The sequence below is a fragment of the Peromyscus leucopus genome, chromosome 8a (assembly GCF_004664715.2).
Source record: "Peromyscus leucopus breed LL Stock chromosome 8a, UCI_PerLeu_2.1, whole genome shotgun sequence".
NCBI lineage: Eukaryota > Metazoa > Chordata > Mammalia > Rodentia > Cricetidae > Peromyscus > Peromyscus leucopus.
In genome coordinates this window covers 48477744-48504680 of record NC_051085.1, presented here as the reverse complement: position 1 = coordinate 48504680, position 26937 = coordinate 48477744, and the positions used below count along the sequence as shown (strand labels likewise).

The following is a 26937-nucleotide window of genomic DNA, read 5'->3' as shown; positions in this document are numbered from 1 at the left end:
AAGAACATCTCAGCCATTTAACTCTTCAACTATCACCTCTGACTCTCTTCCCCATCCTTGAAGTGCTCTGCTCCTCGCATAGCTCTTGCCGTGCTTATACGAGACTTTTCCATATCCACTGATGAGTTCTAGCTGTTTCCTTCTGACATATTCATACACTAACTATGCAAAGATGCTAATAATTGAGATGAAGAATTACACACTAAGGTTGCTATTATAATCTGCCCCTTTTCTCATTATCTACATGATGGCTCCTACATGTATGATGCACTTACTCCATCTAGTACTCCTAAAGTCTTGTCTTACTACAACACCAGCTTGAAGTCCAGAATCTCAATCACCTAAGTCAGAGCCAGCAGCAACGATGCTCTATGGTACCCAAGTATGGACTGCTTGAATACATTCCTTCTCATCTTAGACCTAAAAACTGCTGAGACAAGTTCTCCTGTCCCCTACGGACAACAAACAACTGTGAGAAAAATCACTGCAGAAACTACTGTTCATAAGAAGGCTGCGTAGAGACAAGTATCACCTCCGATGATACGGCCTAGACGAAGGCGGCTCCCGTAAGATTCCGATATATAAACTCCATCTAAACAACGAGATTTCAATTTTCCCCGATGAGCGAAGGAGCGATGTGGCCAACCCCTCTACGGACATCTCCATGAGTCACCTCCTCAGTGCCAGCATCTCTCACCCTGTGACTAATCAATGCAACTAGATGAGCGAAACGTGGCTACATGCTCAATGCGCTGGAGCGCATGGAGAAGCTGTCTCTATATACATCCATGCCACCTTTCCTGCGCTAAACTATGTGATCTGGAGAAAGAGACATGCATTCCGTTTTCATTTCTACCCTTGTCTGTCCTGCTAATGATTTACGTAGAAGCACTCCCCTTTTCAGCCCTGAAGTCCTTTGAAGTTTTCACTGAGATGTCTTGTGAGTCCTTGGGAATTTTCCCTTTCCAACCGCAACGCCAATCTAGAGTGCTCAGTAACGGGTATGACTTAAGGCACATTGCCTATCGTGCGTCATGGGATGCGACGTGAGACGACTCTCCTATGAGAGTACTGCACAGTAGCGTGGCCATTAGATGAAACCATAACGTGCTAGCATTCGGAAGTGTCTCCTTCGTTGGTCCTAGAGAGCGATCTTTCGTGCACCCACAGTGGCTAACGAATCCATAATAGGCCTGAACTTCATGAACGTCAACTCTAAGAGTGGCCCTCTAAATCCTGACCGGTGCTTCCACCAAACCTCCCATGTGTCTTGAATACAATGCTGAGACCTACAAGCAGGCAATCATAGCGACAGCACGACACCTATTACCATTCTCACGCATGACCACTCCATATCGGGTTTGCTCTTCTGTAAGTGAGATTAGGTGTCGTGATCGAGGCACATCTGGACACTTGAGCTGGAGAGTCTACCTCTACTAGCAGGAGTGATGAGATAGTATCAAGCCACGTCGGCTACTTTCATATAGTATTAGCGATCTGCACAGTTCTTAATACAGTAACATCGGAACCATCGCTGGTACCCTAAATGGAATTCCTTCCCGCACACCGAGCATCGATTTGGCCTTATTACAGGCAAGGGTACCGCCGTTTACTCAGCAGGGACTCAATGCACCTGGAGAGAGGATAGCGTCTTAATCTTCCCTAGATGCTTGTCTTATTTTTTTTTAGTGTGCTCTCGGCGAACTATTCTAGAAGCCATCAAGTAAAATATCTTTGCCTTCTTACTACATGAACCCCCTCTTCGGATGGCCATTATACTAAGACTAAAAATGAGTATCACTTGCCAATGTGACCCCATCCTTAACTCCAAATATCCCAAGTGTCTGCACGCACAACATCTGCGTCTTCCTTCTTCACTCCAAGCGCTACATCCGAACACCACCCTGTTCGCTTCCTACCTATGTGGGGTCCCCTCCGGGTGGCTACCGCCCTTATCTCGGTCTTCTACCTGCCTTCCCGCACTCCGAAAATGTCTTCCACTGGTCATCTAGCCTCTCCGCCATCCTCTCTCCTGCACCTCACTCCGTGCCTCCCCGCTCAACACAATCATGCGATAGTCCACGGTCACTGCGCATGAACCAAACAGTCATATCACCTCCAGTAAAGACCTTTCCTGGACTTGCGAACAGTCAATAGCTCACTAGCCACAGGACAGACAGACCCCCGGCCGCAATCAGCAAGTGGAGAGCTGCAACAGGTAGCGTGACTTGTCTCCCGCACTTCTTAAGCCTACGAGTGTCCCCCATATCATGTGTTATCTATGCATCAGCACAACAATTCCTTCACCTAAAAATATCAACACTCAACCTCTCTAAAGTGGAGAAAATCCCCTTAAGGTTAGCAATCAAGTCACCAAATCGAGTGGCAGCGAAGAACACAGAATAACAAATTAACCCTAAGCTTGAGAGATTTGCAACCTCACACCAAGCGCGACCCCACTCTAACTAATAATGCTTGTGTCTCTGGTGATTGAGATAGCACCTACTACTCTCCCTATGCTTACTCTATGCCTCACCCAGGTGATGGAGCGAGATGATCCCACAGACACAAAGATACGGTCCACAACTATCTAGCAAGCTTACGGTTCCTTCCTCTGGCGACATGGTTCGCAATACCCAAGGCTGCTCTCAGAATGCGTAGGAAGCTGTTGAACCGTTCAAGATCTAAGTCACACTGTCGAGAACTAAGCTATCAGCCGTACACCGTAAATCCTGCTCCTCTTTCCAAAGAAAGTTCATAAAACAACCCTATAACCTTATGCGCAAACCGAACGAGGACTGCGATCCCTGAGACTGCTCGATGCCTAGTGCCAAGAGAGATGAGCTAATAGTCCTCTTTGCCAGAATAGCTTAACGCGGTGGCCGGGTGAGCCACGAAACAGCACTACCTGTGATTGCTGCATCTGGGGTGCCACCATTTCGATGTCACCTGCCACCTATCCTCACCTATAGAGAATGTCTGCGTGCTCTGTCGTAGCGACAAAGTCCACATATGAGTGACCACCAGATCCACGTGTTCTACTCATCGTAAGTATTACGAAACAACAGAGATCTAACTGCATTCCGCTTATTCGGCGTGGTCCTTATTGTAGCGGTGCGGAGCCAGCCCATGTGATCTTTGAATTGTGTAAACCATCAAAAATAAAGAGTCACATGTGTCAACTAATAACACAGCGCACATGAATTGCCACACTCAGCGCGATACCTCGAGCGTACATGTCCGCTTAAATAATGTCCGGTTAGATGAGCTCGTGCAAGTATCTAGTGAGTGTATTTCTCGTATAGTGGCGCACAGCATCCATCCCATGATTTCAAACTCATTAGTGCATAAGTCTGTGTTGCTGCCTCTGTTACATCTCTGTGGTGTCGAGATGTCGTCACGCCTATCGTCTATCGGCTTCAGGAATCGTCCACTGCCGCAAAACGAGTTCGCGCTCGATCTCGTACCTTTACCCTCTTACCCATTGGCTCGCCCAACTCATGAAAAAATTTGCATCACACCAAGCATAGCTGCATCTTATCAGAGAGTCCGGTCATATTACCTGCTACGGTCTAATGGATGGTCTTTAAGATGCGTGTATAGCGTCCGCGGTAGAGGATCAAAATGTAAATGTAGATGAGAGATAAGCGCCTCCTATGCGTTACGTGACTTTCCAGGTGACACTCCTAAATCATTCTTATAGCGATTTTATTTTTCTTCCTTACTGCTTACTTACCACCGGTTAGCGGGCCAGGAGAGAGTCCATACTTCGAGGGACTAGTTTGAGTGGCTTTGTCGCTGGAGAGGTTTTCTCGCTGGTTCCGACTATGCAAGCCTTCTGCTTTTATTCTTAGCTGTACGCCGCATTAGTATTCCTCTCTACTAGCGGTTTTGAATAAAGATTAAGAGCACACAGGATTGCTTTCTCACTAAGTGCACTGTTATTTCAACTTTACACCATGTTGTGTTCTAAACTTTTGCTTGGCGACGTACAAGACATGGTCTCATAGGGCCATACGTCCCCTATCTCTCTCATACTCTTAATATTCCCCTTGATGCTCCGACCATCTGAATTGACTCCATAACATGTTGCCTAGCCTGGCCTCGTGGTGCAAGGACTCTCACCGGACGAATTCCTGTGACAAACAATCTGTCTCTCATTCCCTCTAGCCAGCCATCTTCCCAAGCACCTATCGCGCTAGACCTCATCCTCATTTGCGTCCGGTCCTTACAACGGATAATCACGCTGTGCGTGGGGCTATCGGGGCCAGAATCACGCGATCTGTGTACTCTAATGAGTCCATAATCAGTCACTCCACAAAGCGAGGGGTCCGTCTATCTCTATTCGAATAGCGCCCAGTACAGACAATAAGATGGTAGAAGAGACATTGAAAGAAAGTCGAGAGAGAGGAGGAGAGTAGAGAGACGTCTGAAGGCGGAGTGAATGGCAGTCCTCTACACATCAAAAATGAGATATACAATAGCTAGAGATAGGCCGATCGCTGAAAGTATGAAACTAGCAGGGAGAGGTGAGTCCTAGCGTCCGCAAAAGCGCTCAAGTCCATTTGCCAGCTCTACGAGCCTGTCCAGCCCTCTCGGTGGGCAGTGGCTTAGAGCTGCCTCAGGCAGCCCTACCTATCCCAGCACAGGGTGAGTTTCACCTCCTCTTGCGTGCGTGAGGCTCCCCAAGTACTTTCTAACATTGCAGTGACCATGCTCACTTATCCCCTGGCGTAATTACACAACTCCCGGAAAGGAGGGCACCAAGGCGTGCATCTTTGTCTATCACACCCTCATCCTTTGCGGTCACTACGGTAAGGACACACAGCGCTGCGGTGAGATCCACGTTACTGACTTCTACGCGATCACTCCGATTCTATCAGACAACAAGAGCCGTATGTTCCGTAGCTTGGCCCCGCAAATAGAAGGGAGTTCGTCAGTGTGCTCTCCCTACATAGCTACGTTCACACATTGTCAGCGCCGTCTGAGACGAGGTTCTCTACTAGCTTTCCTTGTAGGACACTCAGGTAGACTAATCGCATGCTCCCTACATGTCTTCCTCGCCATGACCTGCAACACCTTGTTCATATCGCACTGTCTCTAGCAATGTTTGGACCCACAGTGAACAGGAGAAGACAGAGCTTGCCGCTGCACAGGAGCACTTTTCATTCCCAGTGGAACGTCATGGGAGTACTTCTCTATCTTTACAGTAAGGTTACAAGCGGCCCTATGACACGGAGTGGCGCGTTTGCCCCCTTCTCAGCAAAGACACCCATCATATATAATACCTGCTGACTCAGACCAAACACAGCAGCTCCAGAACGCCATCGTTTGGATGGGAGAGATATTACGGATATAAAGAAACACAGACAGTGAGCTACAGGAGTGTGCACACTGGTGACATGCTTTGCCTAGAATGCAGAGGCCCAGCTGTTTCAATCCTCAGAACCAAGAAGATCGGGTAGGGGTGAGTTATCCTGGAGACTCCTCCAATTCCAGAACTCTATAATTTACTCAGTCGTGGTTTGCTGTGTGTGGTCTGGGTTTGACTTCCCAACCACGTTATGTGAGTTACTCTATATGTCTCGTAGTACTTTATCACTGGAGGGTGCATCTCCCAAATTACAAGTGTGCGTGGCATCTGCCGATATCCACATTGCACCCGTACTCTTATTGCGAGCGCTCAAAGCCACACCGTAAAACTATGCCACTTCCTGAAGAGACTACTTCTCTGCGTGCGTCATCCAGCCGCCACCTGAACCTGAAGCCTCCTATCCACCAGATCTACGCGCTCTCACGCCACTAACCCCCCACGCTCAGGCTCCCACCTTCTTCATTGACGCATCCCTCCGGTACTCCATCTCTCATGGCTGCCCTGCAGCGTCCCCACTACGAAAGGGACTTCGTGCCTAGGGACAAGACATGACCTGGCCTGCACAGCCAACGGGCTTGGCCCAGGGTAGGCACTCAAAACTCAGCTACTGGGCAGTCTGAATGAGACGTCCCTCACAGACTCCGTTCCCAGTTGGTGGCACTGTTTGGGTAGGTTAGGAGGTGTGGCCGTGCTGGAGGAAGCATGTCGCTGGGGGGGGGTGTGGCCTTGAGGTTTCAAAGTCACGTGCCATTCTGGGTTGTCTCTTTGCTCCCTCCTTGTGGTTTAAGACTCGAGCTCTCAGCTTGCCGTTCCATGCCTGCTGCCATACTTCCCCACCACGATGGTGAAGGCCTTTTTATCCCTCTGAAACCGGGAGTGCAGATAAGCCCATCCTTCTATAAATTGCCTCACTCATGGTTTTTTACTATAGCAACAGAAAAGCAAGGAAGACATAAAGTCATCTACACACTTATTACAAAAGCATGTCGTTCTGTTAAGCCAGAGGTGAGATGCTAGGGAGCGGGAAGGGATCTCCAGTCCCCTCTATCCCTAGGCCACGTCAAACACATCTGCCGGCCAGCTAACCAGGGCAGAGGACACCTATGACCCCTGCCACGTCTCTGCCGTCCTTCCTTGCACATGCGCTGGATTTCCTCTCTGGGGCTGTCCATCTTCTTCCACTTGGGATCTCACGAACATGCCCTACCATCCTGGCCAAGCTGGGGCCCACGGGCCCTCGGGAGATCTCCCAAGTGCAATGAAACAGTCCGTCCCTATGGACTCTGGGCTCTGTCTACGTCAGTCTCGATTTCATGTGCCACAGCCACAGTTCCCAGAGAAATGCAACATGCCTTCGTAGGGAAGCCTACCAGCACCCCAGCTGCAGCCATCGTCCGAAATGTGGGCGCCCTGCTGCCCCTCATAGGTACGCCCATGACCACCTCCCGAGGGAGGGCACATCGGCTAGTGATGCTATGGGCCTCTCTGTGACTGAGGGTCTCTACTGGGGACACAGCGGTTCTTGCTGCTCTCTGCCTCTCCTCCTCGTCTCTGCCCACTCCTCGGCTTGTCTCAGGCCTAAGACAGTAGGTAAGGGGGTTTCTCGTCATCCAACTCCACCCAGCCCTCCACTTCACACCCCTGTTTAACTGCCCACTTGTCCGATCCTCTTGGGGAGCCAACAGATACCTCAACGTGAGTCGTTTGAACTCAATCCCCTGGTCCTCCCCATCACGTGCTCCACCTACATCCTTCTTCACTTCGGATCCTAGCCATTCCACCTTCTAGCTGGTAAGCCGGAATCCTAGATGCCACGAGCAGTCTGGTATGGAGACTTCAAGACAGACGCCATCTAAGGTCACTGGGGTCTGGTCTTGTTGGGTTGAGCCTGGCCATGCTCCACTGTGACTTCTGAAAACTGAGATCACATCCCTACTGCAGGCTAAGCCACTTTTCACAAGACAGTCTATTAAAGCCAAATGCTTCCTAAGAGTATGTCTATCCTCCCCCGGGTCCCAGTCAAACAGAATTAAAAATGAAACTCAAAACACTAAGTCACGCAGGCACGAAAGCCCCTTCCCTCCCAGCACCTGACCATGCTTCCAGCATCCGACTCAGTGACAGGCATCCCACTGCCACCGACTTTTCAGCTAGAGCCAGCTCCCAGGTGCCTCTCCTGCCCCGAGAGACCCAACCACTATCTGAAGAGCAGGCTACCTCTCAGGGTCTCGGGGTTTTACTGAAAGTGATAACTACTCACTCCCGTCTCCACCCTCCCCGGTGGCCCAGAGCTGGCTGGGGACCGCAGTCATGTGTCCTATGCATGATAAATGTCTAATCACTGCCGAGTACCCAGTCTCTACTTTCTCTGCCCGAGTCTTCTCTTTTCCTTCCTCTGGGTTCTACTACATTCTCTGCTATGGTAAACAATCACCCACTGTAGCTGCAAGATCTAACTATCTTCCCCCAGTTCACCTTTTAGCGGCCTCTGTGGCTGGCTTTGTCTTCTACACTGAAGGCAGGCAAAGCAGCTCCATGTCACTGTGATCCAAAGGCCATCTGACCAACATCCATCCACCACAACTTCAAGGGCCACGCGTGCTCAGCGGGCACATGGAGCATCCCGGCTTGGCCAGCTGGAAAGTCCGGTCCCCACTGGCCTGGCTGGGTGCCTCTGAGTCCCTGCCAACATTATGCCCACTAAGCACTTCTCTCTCCCACACAGGCCCCTCACGGTCCATAAAACAGTGGGCAGAGAGTGTGGGAGACAAGAACTGATGACTGACTGTAAGTCAGCGGCAAGGCAGGACTTAGCTGGGCGGAGAAGGTGAGAAAAGCACCTCTTCATGCTGCTGTGCTGGCTGTGCTATCGTGGAATATTTAATTATGCAAAGATGTGCTACATTGGTTTATGTTGTAGACCATCCCTTTAACTGTGTAAAGGCGTGGTGTACTTGTTTATGCTGCATTTGTTTCATTGTATAAGGATGTGTTGCATTTGTTTCACCTTGCCTGCCTACGGCACCTGAATGGTCTAATAACAAGCTGAACCACCAGTAGCTAGGCAGGAGAGGGACCGGCCGGGCTGGCGGGTGGAAGAGAGGAGAAAGAGAAGGACATGCCCACGGCCAGAAGCCAGGCAGCTGCTGGCTAGATACAAGAAGCAGTGAAAAGTAAGATATATAGAAGGAAAGAAAGGTAAAGAGCCCCAAGGCAAAACGTAGATGAAGAGAAAAAAGTGAAGTCATAAGAGCTAGCAAGAAACAAGCCTAAGCTAAGGCCGAGCATTTATAACTAATAATGTCTCCGTGTCATGACTTGGGAGCTGGTTGGTGGCCCAAAAGCAAGCCTGCTACATTACACTTTACCCAGAGGGAAAACCCATGCCAACCATCACCACCTTTATAGTACCCCGACGACAGCCCAAAGCATCACCTAAAAGGAAGCAAGTCTGCTCCCAAGACTCGTCTCTTCAAGCCACTGGAACAGTGGAGAAGTCCGGTTACAGGCCTGGGGAGGTGGCTTGGGCGGTAGAGTACCTGCCATACCTGCCATGAGACACTGAGTTGGGGCCCCTGGCAGCGACACATAAATCCATGCACAGCATGCTACACACTTATAATCCCAGCACTGACACATAAATCCATGCACAGCATGCCACACACTTATAATCCCAGCACTGACACATAAATCCATGCACAGCATGCCACACACTTATAATCCCAGCATGGACACATAAATCCATGCACAGCATGCCACACACTTATAATCCCAGCATGGACACATAAATCCATGCACAGCATGCCACACACTTATAATCCCAGCATTGACACATAAATCCATGCACAGCATGCTACACACTTATAATCCCAGCATTGACACATAAATCCATGCACAGCATGCCACACACTTATAATCCCAGCATTGACACATAAATCCATGCACAGCATGCAACACTTATAATCCCAGCACTGACACATAATCATGCACAGCATGCCACACACTTATAATCCAGCATGACACATAAATCCATGCACAGCATGCCACACACTTATAATCCCAGCATTGACACATAAATCCATGCACAGCATGCTACACACTTATAATCCCAGCACTGACACATAAATCCATGCACAGCATGCTACACACTTAAAATCCCACACTGACACATAAATCATGCAAGCATGCACACACTTATAATCCCAGCACCGACACATAAATCCATGCACAGCATGCCACACACTTATAATCCCAGCACACACATAAATCATCACAGCAGCCAAAAAAAGACACATAAATCCATGCACAGCATGCCACACACTTATAATCCCAGCACTGACACATAAATCCATGCACAGCATGCCACACACTTATAATCCCAGCATTGACACATAAATCCATGCACAGCATGCCACACACTTATAATCCCAGCACGACACATAAATCCATGCACAGCATGCCACACACTTATAATCCCAGCACCGACACATAAATCCATGCACAGCATGCCACACACTTATAATCCCAGCACTGACACATAAATCCATGCACAGCATGCTACACACACTTATAATCCCACCCAGCACTGACACATAAATCCATGCACAGCATGCTACACACTTATAATCCCAGCACTGACACATAAATCCATGCACAGCATGCCACACACTTATAATCCCAGCATTGACACATAAATCCATGCACAGCATGCCACACACTTATAATCCCAGCATTGACAACATAAATCCATGCCACAGCACGCGCATACACTTAAAATCCCAGCACTGGGGAGGCAAACGTAGGGGAATTTCTGGAGTTCACTGGCCAGCCATTCTAGCCAAATCTGTGAGCTGCACCTTCAGTGAGAGACCATCTCAAAAAGTAAGGTGGGGAATGACTGAGGGAGACAGTCAGCGCTGACCTGCAGCCGCCACACGAGTGCCGAGTGCCTGGCGCCTGCACAGGCGGACACACACTCGAGCGGACACCACTCGGGCGGACACATACTCAGACATGGCAAACAAAGACTGAAAAGAATACTCACAGGACGATCGGTCTGCTACTTGGCAAACCGCTACCCAGACTCCCCACTTCACTGGGCAAGGGTTTTTAAATCTATCGCCCCTTTCATATTTTAGTTGAGTCTATTTTTTTTTTCCACAATTGGCATAAAAACAATCTCTCCTTTGGCTCAAGGTACTGGCTTGGTGCCCACAAGCCTGGGTCCCCACTTTCTACCATGCAAGTGACATTTTCCCCCTCTGAGGATAGGGATAAGCCGAGTGCTTAGAAGTTCTAAGGTTGTTGTTACAGGTTGCGAAATTACCAAACAAAGGACTGGAGTGATGTGGGGAGAATCATGGTAGTTATAAGATGTCCATTAGCTTCTCCGCTGGAGGGGGGCATTTCTTTTATTGTAGTGTAATTTATTTATTGGTTTTCTTCCTCATGCAGCCCTGGCTGGCCTGGAGCTTGCCATGTAGAACTCTCTGGCCTCAAACCCAGAGATCCACCTGCCTCTGCGTGTTCTACGCTACTCTACAACTTACTACATTTTTTCAAGCAGGATTTTGATTTGTTGCCCAGACTAGACTCAAACACCTAGGTTTAAAAAAATCCTCTCGTTGCCGGGCGTGGTGGCGCACGCCTTTAATCCCAGCACTTGGGAGGCAGAGGCAGGCGGATCTCTGTGAGTTCGAGGCCAGCCTGGACTACCAAGTGAGCTCCAGGAAAGGCGCAAAGCTACACAGAGAAACCCTGTCTCGAAAAAACCAAAAAAAACCAAAAAAAAAAAAAAAAAAAAAAAAAAAAAAATCCTCTCGCCTTAGCCTCCCACTCATGACCAGACCCCCCCCCCCCCCGGGAATGTTCTACATGGCCAGCTTTTCTCTTTACTTTGAAAAAACAAAATTTAGACCCTGGTAGAGTATCTCTGAAGATCCACTGTGTAAAAAGTCTCTGCTCCTTTAGCCCCAGCCACTGAGAGGGAAAAATTGGCATTTCCTGTGTACCTACTTGACACCAGGCTAGCCACCTGGGGAGCTACCCTGGGGCACAGGTAATACCAGGCCATTTAGTATAAGGGGAGATGGGGGGTGTGGTCGGGGCAGCAGGAGGTAGAGGTGGGATTTGAACCTAAGATGCACACCCAGCATGTGAGGGGCTGGCTTTGGGAAGGGGGTCCACCAACCCCTCACATTCTCTACAGTCCCTTACCATCTTCACCTTTTAAATAAGCGGCACCCGACAGGAAAACTCTGAGGAGGGAACCTGGAGGTTGAAACTTGAATCAGCTACGGTGAATAGCCTGCAAACCATTGAAGAGACTTCCAAAGGGGTGTTATGTGGCCATTCAAGACCTAACAATTGTGCACATTTCAGCAAACGAAGATCTAGGCCCCCTAAAGAAGCATGAGTTCGAGTATGTTCTTCCTGGGCCACAAGCCCAGTGGCCCACACCCGGATACATGCTGGTTAGGTCATCGAGCACCTTCCCAAACCAAACAGGAGGAGGAAGCAGGCCGGACACGGATCACACAGGCCACGTGCGACCCAAGGAGACCACGCACTAGACCAGTGCCAGGTTGTACAGTCCAGATCCCAGGCAGGAAAGCCTCTCCACCATGGTCAGCAGGGTGACCTGGGGTGACCCACTCTGCCTCTCTAGGATGCTGGTTCCTAAACTGTAGCATCCAGGAAACAGGGGCCCAAAGTTGCCGGGAGGATGGATCCTTAATCCCAGACACCCTTGACTGGGCACTCATCTGCTGCTGTCTGCTGTTAAGAACGTGGGCTCTGGAGTCTGACCGCGGAAGCTACCATCTCAAGGAGACTTAAGAGTTAGCCAGACACCGGCTGACTCCTATACACCCGTTTCCTTTTCCTGATTTGTAGCAGTAATAAGAATAACTCCCCTATGGGAGGGTGGTGGTGAGAAGCCCATAAAATAACAATGGGTGTAAAGTAACACAGTAAGGATTGGTGAGGAGCCACGGGAGTTTTCTTTAAGTTTTAGACATCATTTTGTTTCAGAGAAAAAAAAAAATTACCCTAAGGGATACACACCACCCTTACTCTCTTGCCCATCAGAGCCCAAGTCCTGCTTCCCAGATAGCAAATGTCCAGGCTGCCGCACTGTAGGGGGCAAATCCTTACAAAGCTGCATTCTGCAGCCCCCCCCCCCCCCCCCAAGCGACCTTTCTCTAGTAATGGCTTCCCTCCGGTCTAGTTCCTTGTTCTGTAGCACGGTATAGACTCTTGGGTTTCAGATCTGGTCATGGGCCAACTCTCTCACATCCTCCGCCTCGGTATTCCCGCCTCGGAAAGAACTGAGGACAGGGACTCGGTACTGCCACGCAGCTCCAGGCCTGTAAGAACACCCCTGAAGCATGCAGCTGCCACTGTGCTACAGAGCCGTAACTCCTGAAGGAAGGCGCCGTTCCTAAGAGGCGAGGAAGACCACCTTGGAGTGCCGTCCCTGCAGCTGATCAGAGGCCCGGCGCTAACTCACCTCCAGCCTGCCTCTGATCCACCTGAGTCAGGATTTCCTCCATGGGCTGAAGTGAGGCAAGTCAAACTTCCAAGGAAGTAAGAGGAAAGATATCTTTCCACCGTGGACTCTTCTTGCATCGAGAAAACGCTCCCCGAGTTACCCAGCTGCCTCCAGAACTCTAAATGAGCCTTAGCATGGCATCCGGTCGCCCCAGGCCACCTTTCAACCTCCACGACTCCGGGCTCTCCCTCACCGCTACCTCGGTGCACGCCCAGGCGACAGCTGCGTCAACAGCAGCTTTAGGGATGGCGTCCCTGGGGTTCGGGTTTTCCTCGTTAAAAATCTCCACACTTCACAGAGCGACTCGGGCCCCAAAGTCAGCAGATTGTAAAACTCGTAAAAACTCAGCGCACCCGAGAGATCTAACGAGGCTGTACCAGCTCCAGCGTGCCCACGTCACCAAGCGCCACCAAGTAGCGCGTCTGGGGCAGCTGAGGACCCCGATCGCAGCTGGGGGCGGGGGGGGGTCCAGCTCCAGCTGGCGGATGTGCGAGCCGGGGGAGGGGGGCGGCATCGTCACCGACTCCGGACGCGGAGCAGCTACGGACCAACCCTCCCCCGCCCAGTCCCCGCCGAGACCCTTTCGCGCCCCGGAGCCCCGCGGAGCGCGCGCACGAGCCGGGACCCCAACTCCAGGCCCGGGACCCCATGCCCAAGTCACGGCCCGCCACTTACGGTTCCATCTCGGAGCCCCGGGGCCCTCGGTCCCCGCCGGTGCGTCCCGAGCCCGCCCGGCGTCCCGCGGCAGCCGCAGCCGGAGCCACCCGCGAGGCCGAGCAGCCGGCCGCGGAAAACGCATCAGAGCGCGACGCGCAGTCACGTGCGCGGAAGCGGCGGCCGGGCAGGGCGGAGCGGCCTCCTGCAGCACTCCCGCCGGACACCTGTCACGTGGGTGATCGCCACGGATATCCCAGGTCCGAGGCCAAAAGCCACCGAAGAGCACGGAGCCCGGAGGCCTCGTCCAAGTCCCCAAACGCTCATCGTGGCTGCTTCCTCTTTTCTGCATCTCCGAGGGTGAGAGGAAGTATCTAAGGAACCATTAGCATCTCTCCAAAGTTTGCTACTGTATCAAGGCGTCGTTAACACGTGCCACGCTGTTGTGTCTCTCCAGCAACCATTAAAACCAAGGCCCGCGGGTTTCTGGTACACACAACCCCGAAGCTGAGGGAGACGAGCATGCCCAGGGCAGCCTCTCACCCTCCCGCCTGCAGGACTCAGGGTAACTCTTCTGCCTCCGTTATCTCCCTTCACCTTTCTGGTCTTCAGCGAGGCAGGACTTTGGGACGCATCAAGCCCAATCTATGAGTGAAACGGATGTTATTCCCCATATCTGAACGGTGCCATTCCACCACCATCCCCGATGTTGCCACATTTTAGGTGCCCCCTCTTTCCAAGATTTGACAGCCTGGCACAGAAGACTGCACATGAGCATTAACCAAATGATTCAGGGGGACTTGCGGACTGACTAGCAGTGCACCAGCCTGCTTTCTACAACTGAGAGAACTGGGGAAGCCTGCTCCTGGGGTCAGAGACAAGAAGGCAGGGGCCAGTGGGTGCTCTCACCTTCTGACGAGGGTGCGCTAGCGGCCCCGCTTGACCTGAGACTTTTCATAGTTATAAGCACTGAAAGTCCCATGTCCTGGAGACCCCCTCAGATGCAGGCAAAGCGTGACAGCAAATCACACCCCGTCCCTGTTTTTTTTTTGTTTTTTTGTTTTGTTTTTTAAGTCTCTGGTTTGACATTTTTTTGTTATTGTTGTTGTTGGTATCTTTTTTTTTCAGATTTATTTATTTATTTATTTATTTATTTATTTATTTATTAATTATGTATACAGTGTTCTGCCTGCATGCCAGAAGAGGGCGCCAGATCTCATCACAGAGGTGGGATGGTTGTGGAGAATAGGGGAGCTAGGTCTGTTTGCGTTTTTTGCTTTTTGGGAGCTCATTGAACTCAGCAGGCTGGCCTCGGAACTCACAGAGATCCGCCTGGCTCTGCTCCCGAGTGCTGGGATTAAAGGCGTGCGCCACCAACGCCCGGCTCAGCTAGTGCTCTTAACCGCTGAGCCATCTTTCCAGCCCCGGCCCCTGGTTTTTATTGTTGGTTGTTTCTGTGAGTTACCAGGTAAACCTGTCTTAACATTAAAAAAAAAAGTCCTTAGCTTGGTTCCCTCAAGAACAGAACTAGGGACAGTAGTCTCCGTGGTAATTTCATCAAGAACAGAGAACGCCGGAAGGGTCTGAGGGAGCTGGAAGCTTCACCACACACAGTGAATTGTTTGGTCTACAAGACAGTGCCAGAGAAACTGCCAGCAGAGTCCAGAACCGTCTCTAGGCTCTACCCTATCCATCACCTGTTGCCCATGGGTTAAGGTCTAGCCTACACATCCGGTGACTATTCATCCCATGCAAACAACTTGGGGCCGGTGCCTGCAGGCACTGGGCAGCCCATGAGTGATGAATGAGCCTCCCCTGCCAGCACTGATGGGCCGCGGGGTCTGTGATGGCAGAGGCTGGAAACATGAGAGTTTTCACTAGGACCAGGGAAGCAGAGTGGAGAGAGGACCGAGGTGGAAAGTCAGCACAGGAACAGCATGCGTCTGAGCAAGGCTAGATCTGAGGCACTGGCTGACAGGATCCAGCACTAAGAAATGGACGTTGTTCTGAAAGTGCGAAATGAGACATCTGGGAGTGACTAGCGGTCCTTTGGGCTTTCTTGGGGCTCCGGCTGCAGGTGGTGACCTTGTCTCCTTGGTAACCTCAGTGAGTGTCTGCCTGAGGGTGAATTCCTCCTACGGAACAGGCAGCCTGTGCACGTGTAGGGAGTCCTCGTCCTGATCCAAGATTGGGGGCGCTGAAGCAAAGGGGCAGAAGAGCAGATTAGCTTCGGACCTCGGGTCACGAAATATGCCGAAGCGAGGTCATCTGGGGGAGCTTTTAGAAACCCCAACGCAAGTAAACCAGATCTGAAGTGCAGCTCAGGAACCGGCTCTTTGTAGGGTTCCCTCCAGGACTCCAACACAGCAAGTTTGTTAATCAACCCAAGCTCTTCCTGGGGGCCAGCTGCAGCTCCGGGCTCAGGTTCTGTGGATACTCTCTGTATCTTGGTAAGAAATCCTCCTTTCTTCCCCCTTTCTTTTTCTTTTTTCTTTCTTTCTTTTTCTTTTTTTTTTTTGTGGCTAAAATTAAACTCAAAACCAACAGTCATGAACGCTGCAGGGCCTTCCCTACAGAGAGTGGTGGTGAGGTGCTGCTAGCTAATCCCTGGTATGGACATGGCTCTTAATGCTGGGGACTATGGCAAAGCTCCCATCTCACTGCCATGGGGGAAGAAGTCCCCTGCAGGAGGACGCAGCAGCTGGCTACCCGCAGAAGCTTCCAGTCTAGACAGAAGACCAGGCAGAGGTCGACCTGCCCTTCCCAGAATTTAATAAAACCCTAGCCCCCCTCCGCCAGCATGGGACAGCAGCCTAGAATTATCACTGTGGTCGCAAATTGAGGGACAATGTGGGGGGGGGGCAATAACACAGTTAGTGTCGCTCAGAGATTAAAACCCTCTCTTGGAATCCTGCAGAGGTTTGGTGGGGAAGCCCAGTGGGCGTTGCTTGGTGTGCTGCCCCAGAGCAAAGGGCTGAAGGGGCTCTTTGCCGGCCACGTGGGCGTGTGGAGATAAGAGTCAGCATGGCTTCCCCATTCTTTCCAAGTTCTGTTTATCTCCTTCATTCTACAAGGAGCAGAGCAAGACAGGGAGCAGCCGCTGGCTCCCACTGCCCCCCACATTACAGGGGCAGCACTCCCAACCAGGGGGGGGGTCTCTGGTGGGAGGAGAGAGGGAGTGAGAGCCAGAGCCTGCAGGCTTGAGTACCTGGGCTTCTGGCGGGCGGGTGATCGGTCCTCAGCTCACCCCATGTCTTTGTAACAAACCAGAGGCTGCTCACTTAGATCATAATGTTCCATCAACGGCTGAGTGCCGAGGTAGGGAAGGCTGAGGAGGGCCAGTCCTAGGCACAGGATGGATCTGCCCAGCTACAGGACACAGGCTCAGGAAGAAATCCTCTGCTTCGGCCTTGAACACAAAAATCGGGGGCGGGGCGGAGGCTTTTCCTTGCTTTCCTGGCTCTGGACTAAACCAAACAACTCAAGGACACACAGGGTAGGGGAGGATGAGGTATCTGGCCCAACAAACCTGGGGGGCTTCAGAGAGTGGACCTGGACTGTAAGTGGTGATATTAGAGATGTCCACCTGCACATAGGACCTAAGGTAATGGCCTGGGGAGAGCTGCCCCCCCCCAATGCCCTTTCCTAGAAGGGTATTATGGTTCAAATGCATCTGTTTGTTAGAATTACTTTTCATACATTGCTCATCTGGATCATAGTCAAGTAATTTTCAGTTATGGGGGCATTCTTGATATTATTAAGACACCAGGATAGGAAAAGAGAGACTATGAGATAGTGGCTATTTTAGAAAGAGCCTCGGGGGTTGCGCTGATGATTCCGTTGATCAAGTGTTTGTCACACAAGCATGAGGAGCTGGATTCAACCCCCCAGAATCCACAATGAGCAGTCAGGCATGGTGGCTGTATGCTTGTAATCTCAGCTCTGAGAGACAGGTGGATTCCTGGGGCACAGGGACAAGCCAGGCGGGCAGCGATGGTGGTCGGTGAGTGATCGCCAGTGAGAGATACTGGAGAGAGAGGGGCGGGGTGGGGGAGCCGGAGAGAAGTCTCAGTGGGTAAGAGTACCTAGGGTGCGCACGTGAGTGCTTGAGTTTGGATCCCAGCACCCACGTAAACAGCCAGGTAAGTTGGGTAGTTAGGGAGGTGGGGGTCCAGGGGGAAGGGGACAACATATAAAAAAAATTTTTGAGTAAAAAAATTAGTTAAAAAAAAAAAGCCAGGCGAGACCGTGTAGGCAGCCCTGTAACCCCGGCTCTGTGGGGCGCAGAGGTGGGGATCGCCGGGGCTGTGGTTCACTGAGCGATCCTGTGTCAAGGGAGTAAGATCAGTGAGCGAAGAGGACAGCCAAGTCCTCCTGTGGTTCTGTGTACATGCATGGGTGCACACACCCGCACACACACACCACACACTCACACATACACCACACACTCACACATACACCACACACACACACATACACCACACCTGCACACACACACCACACACTCACACATACACCTGCACACACACACCACACACTCACACATACACCACACACACATATACTCCACACACTCACACATACACCACACCTGCACACACACACCACACACTCACACATACACCACACCCACACACACACACCACACACTCACACATACACCACACACTCACACATACACCACACACTCACACATACACCACACCCGCACACACACACCACACCTGTACACATACACCACACCCGCACACACACACACCACACACTCACACATACACCACACCTGCACACACACACCACACACTCACACATACACCACACACTCACACATACACCACACCTGCACACACACACCACACACTCACACATACACCACACCCGCACACACACACCACACACTCACACATACACCACACACTCACACATACACCACACCTGCACACACACACCACACACTCACACATACACCACACCGCACACACACACCACACACTCACACATACACCACACACTCACACATACACCACACCTGCACACACACACCACACACTCACACATACACCACACCCGCACACACACACCACACACTCACACATACACCACACACTTACACATATACCACACACACATACACCACACCCACACACACACACCACACACTCACACATACACCACACCCACACACACACACCACACACTCACACATACACCACACCCGCACACACACACCACACCTGTACACATACACCACACCCGCACACTCACACACACACCACACCTGTACACATACACCACACACACATACACCACACCCGCACACACACACACCACACACTCACACATACACCACACACTCACACATATACCACACCCACCACACACATATACCACACCTATACATATACACCACACACATATATACCACACTTGTACACATCACCCCACACACATACACCACACCTGCACACATATACCACACACTCACACATACACACCTACCACATATACACCACACACTTACACATATACCACATCTGTACAATACACCACACACACATATACCACATACTTACACATACACCACACCCACACAATACACCACACATTTACACATACATCACACCTACACACATACACCACACACACATATACACCACACACTTACACATACACCACACCTGCACACATACACCACACACTTACCCCGCCACACACACACTTCAAAAATAAAAACACCTAGCATGTGGAAGGCAGAGGCAGGCAGATCTCTGAGTTTGAGGCCAACCTGGTCTACATGGTGAGTTCCAGGCCAGCCAGGGCTACATAGTAAGATTCTACCTAAAAACAAATAAAAATAATAATCAAAATAAATAAAAACAATATTTAAAAAAGAAAGAAAACCAAGGCGGCATCTCGTGCCCATGACGCCAGCACTGGGGAAGTTGAGGCAGAACGACCATGAATTCAAGGCCAGGAGTAAGAAAGTAAGTACTGTGCTCACTCCAAGGCCCTCACAGAAATTAAACCTGACTGAAGCACCAGGCAAGAGGTCTCATGATCGTGCGGCTCCTACAGGATCAGGACAGGCCCCAGATGGACGCACTGCAGCACAGCCCTGGCTGTGGCAGTCTGAGGTGATGGGCACTGTGGGGCCCTGAAGGCTCAAGTCCCAAGGGAGTATGTTTCACACCCAGCCTACATATTCACCTTCCTGCTGCCTCAGTGGCATGGGGCAGAACTGAGAAGTTGTTCAGAAAAGGAGGCCCAGCTAGGGCCCAACAGGCGCCTGCTCACACACAGCAGAGGGTGACGGACCCTACCTCCAAGCAGGCCACCGTCCTGGGGGCTGTGGATTGTTGGGGTGCTCCAATTACATCATAGAGACCTGCATTCTATACAGGGGAGCCTTCTGTCCAGTATCTGTCAAAGGGGTGACCCGGGGCTGTAGTTCAGTAGTAGGGTGCCTACCTAGCATGCTTGGGGCCCGGGTTCCATCCCCAGCTCTGTGAAATTCAGGGTGCACAACTTTGAGCTAAGATGTTTCTTCATGGGTTTGGAAGTCCATGCTTGAGGTGCAGAGCACTGGGGTTGACACACTGCGGAGACAGCAGGAGTGAGCCCGGGAGTGTACCTTTGCAGGGTAGTGACTCCATGTGCCCGGAAGCTCCCCTGGGTTATTTAGTGTAGTGAACCCCCGGGGGGGCCGGGGTGTGTGTGGTGGTGCTTGCAAACAGACCCCTGCCATTGCCAAGTCTTCACGGCCTCGGGAGCATCTCCCCCTCCCTGTGCTGGAGAACCCCTTCCCTGAGCTGGAGAACCCCCTTCCTGTTCTAGAGAACCCCCTCCTCCCTGTGCTGGAGAAGAGCTAGAACCCCCTCCCTGTTCTGTTAGAGAACCCCCTCCCTGAGCTGGAGAGACCCCCCTGTCCCTGCGCTGGAGAAGCCCCCTCCCTGTGCTGGAGAACCCCCTTCCTGTTCTAGAGAACCCCCCCCCCTCCCGCTGAGAACCCCCTCCCTGTGCTGGAGAACCCCCTCCCTAGTTGCTGGAGAAACCCCCTCCCTGTGCTGGAGAACCCCCTCCCTGCACTGGAGAACCCCCTCCCTGGCACCTGCGAGAACCCCCCTCCCTGCACTGGAGAACCCCCTCCCTGCGCTGGAGAACCCCTCCCTGTGCTGGAGAACCCCCTCCCTGCTGAGAACCCCCTCCCTGCCTGGAGAACCCCCCTCCCCCCTGCACTGGAGAACCCCCTCCCTGGCAACTGCGAGAACCCTCCCTCCCCCTCCCTGAGCTGGAGAACCCCCTCCTGCTGGAGAACCCCCTCCCCTGACTGCTGAGAAGAACCCCCTCCCTGCTGAAACCCCCTGCTGAGAACCCCCTCCCTGCAGAACCCCTCCTGCCTGGAGAACCCCCTCCCTGAGCTGGAGAACCCCCCCTCCCGCCCCCCTCCCTGAGCTGGAGAACCCCCCCCCTGCACTGGAGAACCCCCCTCCCTGCACTGGAGAACCCCCTCCCTGAGCTGGAGAACCTCCCCCAGTGTTCCGTGGTTTCTGCACCCAGCACCCTGTCACTCTGGTGTTCCACCCAGCTGTGGACACAGGACTTGGTTACAACAGCTTGGATCACAGGACTTCTTCCTGTATTCCAAATAATGGTTCCTTACAAACTCTAAACACCGAAAACCCTCTGTTCCACACGCAGTGGGCCCAGGCGAGGCATTCTGAGGGCCTGCCAGCAGTCCCTCTTCCCCCTCCCGCCCTGTGGAGGCCAACATGGACATCATCACTGCTCCTCCTCAGTCAGTGAGCACAGTGAACAGAGAGATGGACGCTTCGCTTGAGCTGGAACTTACATTTCAGTCCCACCTGAGCGTTCTATGTTCTGGATCCTACGTATCGTTCATTAAGAAACAACAGCTCAAAGTCCCTGAAGCTGAGCTAACTAGCATCCATACACTGTCCCAATGCCAAGACAGAAGAGAGGGACACTCAGAAGGCCTGGAAAGACTCAGGGCAGCTCCAGAGGCCTAGATCAGAGTTACTGTGGTACTAAGGATCCTGTTCCACCTCTAGCTTCAGAGAACCTCTGCCCAGCCTCTCGCGTTGATCTGGAAGCTGCCAGACAGGTGATAAGAGTTCTTAGTGCCTGGTTCCAATACTGTAACCCTCCTCGATTCACACAGCCACCCTGCATAAAGTCCTTCTGTAACACGTACAACTCACACACACAGGAGCATCCCCAGGCCCTCTTACAGGGGGTTTGATTCCCCCTACAAGGTGTTTGATGATCCTGTTTGCTTGAAGCAAATGAAGGGACCACTTTCATCCACACAGTAACAAGGAAACCTTGCCAGAGAGTCTATGAAGTCATACAGAGGCGGAGGGCGGATGAGGCACAGGAGTCACTGTAGCAGAGGACAGGAGTTCTAAGTGGGTCCCACTTCAGGGTCAGAGCCTCAGAACACAGGGCAAGGTCTGGAAGGACCCACGAGGTGTGTGCTTAGACATTCACTGGGGACCTGGCAGGGGCGGGGTGTCTGTGCAGATGGCCCATGGAAAGAGGCACAGGCAGCCAACTTCCCTGGGTGACACTTGGGTTTCAGGAGCAGTTGTCTCCTTGGTTGGAGGCCCTTAAGAGATACTAAGAAACTGGGGGAGAGCGTCTAGTTGTGAGATCCTTGCTATGTGCAGCTGAGAAGTGTTTACCACCATATAATATTTAAGTATGGAGTAAGTGCCATGCCTTCACCTCTTCTACTGCGGATGAATATTTGGTTGGCCTCGAGCTTAGAAACATTATACTGTACTGATGTCAGTATAAGATAAGAGCAGCTTCTTGTCTCTTGATGGGATCCTGTCTGTGTCCCTGCAGGAGACACCACCCTCGAGAGGAAACAGCGGGTAAGTGTACGCACAGCCTTTGCAGACGCTAACAACTTCCTGCAGAGATGGCCCCCACTTGCAGAAATGGCACCTCATCGGAAGTATATGACCCTTAGAAGTCCTGGTCAACAGATCTGGCTTCTCCACTGATGCCATGGCTGGGGAATGGTTGGACTTAAGGCTATCCCTTCTCTTTTAAAGAGCTTCACCGACGGGAAGCCAACCGCTTCTCCCCATGAATATGAATGAGAAGTAATGGTCGAATGGCTAGTAACCCCCAGGCAGTCAACTGCTACCAAGTTAAAAAGCACTCAGTTACCTCCTTAATCTGTTGGACTAACATCGTGGCCTGGCCTCACTGTTCAGGCTGTCATCTCTGGCTGAGTACATCTCTTGTGGTGGTTGTCATCTCTTCACATGGAACATCTTTGTGAAGGGGGCAGCCAGAGGTTTATTTTTTCTGATGCAATTCTATGGTAAAATTCAGTGATTCCTCTAAATCCAGGGAGTTCTTGTAGGGCTGAATGGAGCCGAGAACCCAGGATTTCAGCTCCCCAGTTTACAGCCTTCCCACTTTCCCCTTTCTTGGCAAGGAGCACAGCTGTCACCTCTCATTCTGTGGAGGTGATCGTCGGTCCTCTGATCACATGGCTGCAGCTTCCACTAGGGGCAGATTTTGTAATTTTGTAATTGATAGGCACACACTGATGCCAGCAGGGGCAGTCATCTGTGGGAGACAAGTCACTAACAGTTGTGTTCTTTGCCTTACCCTGTTAGAGAAAACTGTCAGCCACGTGAGGTTAGTCCCTGGTCCTGGGGGTGGGGTGGGGAGGGCCAGCACACGTTAGCATTAGTCATGAGTGAGGAAACAAGGACAGTGAGGAGAGTACCCGCCAACTGAGTAGTAGCAAGTCCGCTGTCTGGTGAGGCTGCGTGCCCAGCAGCTGCAACTGCAACCAGAGCATTCCAGCTGGGGTGCGAAGGAATGACCCACTGATGTAGAAATCTAGTGGAGCGCCGGAGGCTAGTTCAGTGACCCAATAAAACACTTCCCTGCTACAGAAGTCTCTGTGGTTCTCAGCGAAGTACTTTGCTACATAAGACAGCAAAAAGCACCCTGCTGTCCACCTGCCCTCATGGCAGGGGGCGGATTTAACCTCTGCCCCTTTCCAACTATGGCAAACCTGCCTTCAGAATCTAACTCAAATAACAAAGATCCACACGCGTGCTTATAGGGCAGGCAGCCAAACTGCTTGCCACTTCCCCGGTGACCCTAGTGACTTCACATTGCTGTTCTCATGCAATCTGTATTCACTGCCGTGGACAGTCGGTGTTGACTGTCACCTTGACAGAATTTAGAATCATCTGGGAGATGGACCCCTGGACATGCCTGTATGTGGGGCGTGGGGGGGGGGGGAGGGTTGTATTGATTGTCGTAGGGACCTCTGCCCACTGTGGGCTGTACCATCCCCTAGACCGTATAAATGGAGAAAGGCTACTGTGCATCCATCTCTGTCTGTTGTCTGACTATGGCTATGATGTGAACACCCGCTTTGAGACCGTGACACTCTGGCTTCCCTGCCATCATGAACTCTTCCCCCTCCAGCTGCCTTTGCCAGGGTGGCTTGTTGGTTGTAGTTCCTGGGGTCAAGGCTCTCCTCTACTGGACCCCGCTCTAAGGTGTTCAGTACCCTCTTGTCTTTGTGTGCGCCTTGATCAGGTCATGTTTCTATGGCTCCAGGGACTTGGTACCCCTCCTTCCTCTTCTGTAATTTTCGTCCATGATGCCCCATCTAGCAAGCTTCTTGTTCTTCTTAAAGAGTCTTTGTGACCACCAGATCTGACATAGTACCTTCCCGCTACACTGTGTCTCCTGGTTTGCCTTGCTTACTTTCATGGTAGGCATGAAATCCCGTTTCTGTGGGCGCCTCAATTTAGTCCTAAGTCTTTCTTGCTCACGGACACATCCCCCACATGCAGAAAAGCCGTGGGAGATACTCAGTGACAGTTGAATGTATGGATAAAATGACCCACTTGCAGATTAACCACATGTGTGTCTTATTCTCTTTTCTGCTACCTGCATGGAGACCATGCCCTCATTTGCCGGCTGTTTTATCAAAGGAATGGTCTCAGTGGACACTGAACGGAATGGTGGGGAACACACAGGAAAAGGGATGGGAGATGCTCTTATTTCAACAATGTCATTTAAAACGTCTGTGAGCTCCTTTGCCTGCCAGGTCTCCCAGGAGGTTTCATTAGAGAGATTATGGGGTTCACAGGGCCTCGGCACACCATCACTACACTACAAAATATTTTAAGATTTCATTATGATATGTGTGTGTGCGTGTGTATGATGTGTGACATACAGACACACGTGTGCCACCGCGTGCTTGCGGAGGTGAAAGGGTACCTTTTGGAGTCGGTTCTCTCCTTCTACCTTTACACAGGTTTGATGAGCAAACTCAGGTCGTCAGGCTTGCCTAGCAAGGGACTTTACCCGCTGAGTCCCCTGACCTGCCCACACGGCGTTTTTTTTTTTTTTTGTTTTTTTTTTTTTTTTGTTTTTGCTTTTGTTTTTTTTTTAATGGCCTTTCCGTTCAGTAATAACTCTCATGGCCACGATACAGCCCCAGGAAGCCGCTGGCTGGGCTTTCGAGAAGATTTACTTGTGACACAGTTTTTGGTGAACAGTGTAACTATTAGCCCAGCATACAGCATGCCACCCCCTACCACCCACTGTATAAACTGTTTACACATTAGACTTCCCACGTGCAGAAACCTGGTTCAAGCTGTCCATTTCACGGATGAGGAAGCTTGAGATTCGACTCAGGTAGCTCACAGCTCACACAGCTACTCAGTAACACCATCAACCTAGGCCCGTGCCTCTGGAAGCAGTCCTTTCCCTCCAGCTCCATGCATTAGGTATGCAAGGCCTTTGGCCACAGACACACTTCCCCACCAGAAAGCACGGCGCAAAGGAGGAAGGGAAGGGTGCCCTTCAGCAAGCATCCACAGGCTCCACCGCTCTGGCTTCCACTGCAGGTGAGGGAACAGAAGGAGCTCAAACAAACCCACATCCACAGCTCCTATGTGGCCACTACAAGCATCTTCTCTGGAAAGGGAAGAAGCTGAGGCTTGGGACCATGTGCCTGGGCCTGAGCGCTCCAGCACAGAGGCGAAGGCCTACCCTGCTCCAGGAAGCTCGTGTGTGTGTGTGTGTGTGTGTGTGTGTGTGTGTGTGTGTGTGTGTGTGTGTGTAGGGGAGGGCGGCGGCTCCCCAAAGCAGAGCTTGCTCAGGCCCCTGTGGCGACAGCTAGGCAGCAGGCATGGGAGACAGGAACCTGAGGGAGGAGCCGAGCAGGGACGAAAGCGCAGTCCTCCTAAGGCTAGCCTCCCCGCTCAGGGTCCTGGGATGGAGAAGGGTCCAGGACCAGGCCGCCTGGGGCCGCCCTTGACCCCGAGTCGAGCGCGCAGCAGCCAGCAGCCCTCGCCCTGTCCCGGGCTCAGCGTTCCGGGGCTGGGGCGCGGCGGCGGCGGCGGCGGGGGGTGGGGGAGGGACGGGACACGGGGCTGGGGCCCTCCGCACCTACCTGTAGTAGCGGTCATCCTTGAACGGCGCCAGGTCCTCCTTGAGCTCGCGGTACGCCTCCTGCAGCCGCTGGCACAGCTGCTTGAGGCCGCTGCAGAGCGGCGGCTCGAAGGCAGGGTACTCCGCGTCCATGCCCGCGCCGCGCCGCGCCGAGCTCCGCCCTCCCGATCGCCGTCCCCGTCCCCTCTCCACCGCCTGCCCCCCGCGCGGGCCTCAGGCGCACTTGGGCGGGACCGGGCAGGGGGAGGAGCAGAGGCCCGGAGCTGGGGAGGGGGCGCGCACGGAGGCGCCGGCGCCACCACGCCACCCTAGGCCCCAGTCGCCGCCCGCCTGCCAGGGGGCCCACCCGGGAGAGGGAGGCCCAGCGCGAGATCATCGGCCGCCCAGTCCGCCCTCCCTGGGTCCTGTACGGAGAAGGAGAGAAACTGGAAGAGAGATCAGCGAGGGAAACCGGCTCCAGGGCGGGCCCTGAGGCCTGTTTTGTAGGGCATGGCCAAGGCTGGAAGCGGACAACCGCGTTCAGCACCGCGGACAGATCCCGAGAACACCCTCCCCTTTCCGGGCAAGAAAAGCTTTTAAAAATAAACCCCTGGGGTTGCAGAGGTGGTTCAGCAGTTAAGAACATTTGTTGCTCTTGCAAAGGACCTGTGTTCGGTTCCCAGCACCCACATGGTGGCTCCCAGCTTCTAGCAACCCAGCTCCCTTCTTCTGATAACCACAAGCACGCATGAGGTGCACGTTCATCCAGGGAAGACAATTAGGGAAGTCATACACAAAAATGTAAAAGAAATCTATTTATATTAAAAAAAAAAAAAAAAAAAAGGCCGGGCGGTGGTGGCACATGCCTTTAGTCCTACCACTTGGGAGGCGCAGGTAGGAGAATTTCTGT

General features: G+C 52.1%; 1 protein-coding gene across 2 annotated transcripts in view; it reads right to left on the bottom strand.

The window, feature by feature from the left end:
* The window catches only part of Tmem181 (transmembrane protein 181), a 91631-nt gene extending 65369 nt beyond the window's left edge, over positions 1–26262 (bottom strand). Inside the window, exon 1 of one of the 2 annotated variants that reach the window (XM_037200475.1) lies at positions 26050–26262. In XM_037200475.1, the coding sequence (XP_037056370.1) occupies positions 26050–26180 (131 nt within the window). In that variant the 5' untranslated portion in view covers positions 26181–26262. Of the gene's footprint in view, positions 1–13601; positions 13722–26049 lie in introns of those variants that run through there. The other variant, XM_037200476.1, reaches the window with a different exon arrangement.
* Between the last annotated feature and the right edge of the window lie 675 nt (positions 26263–26937).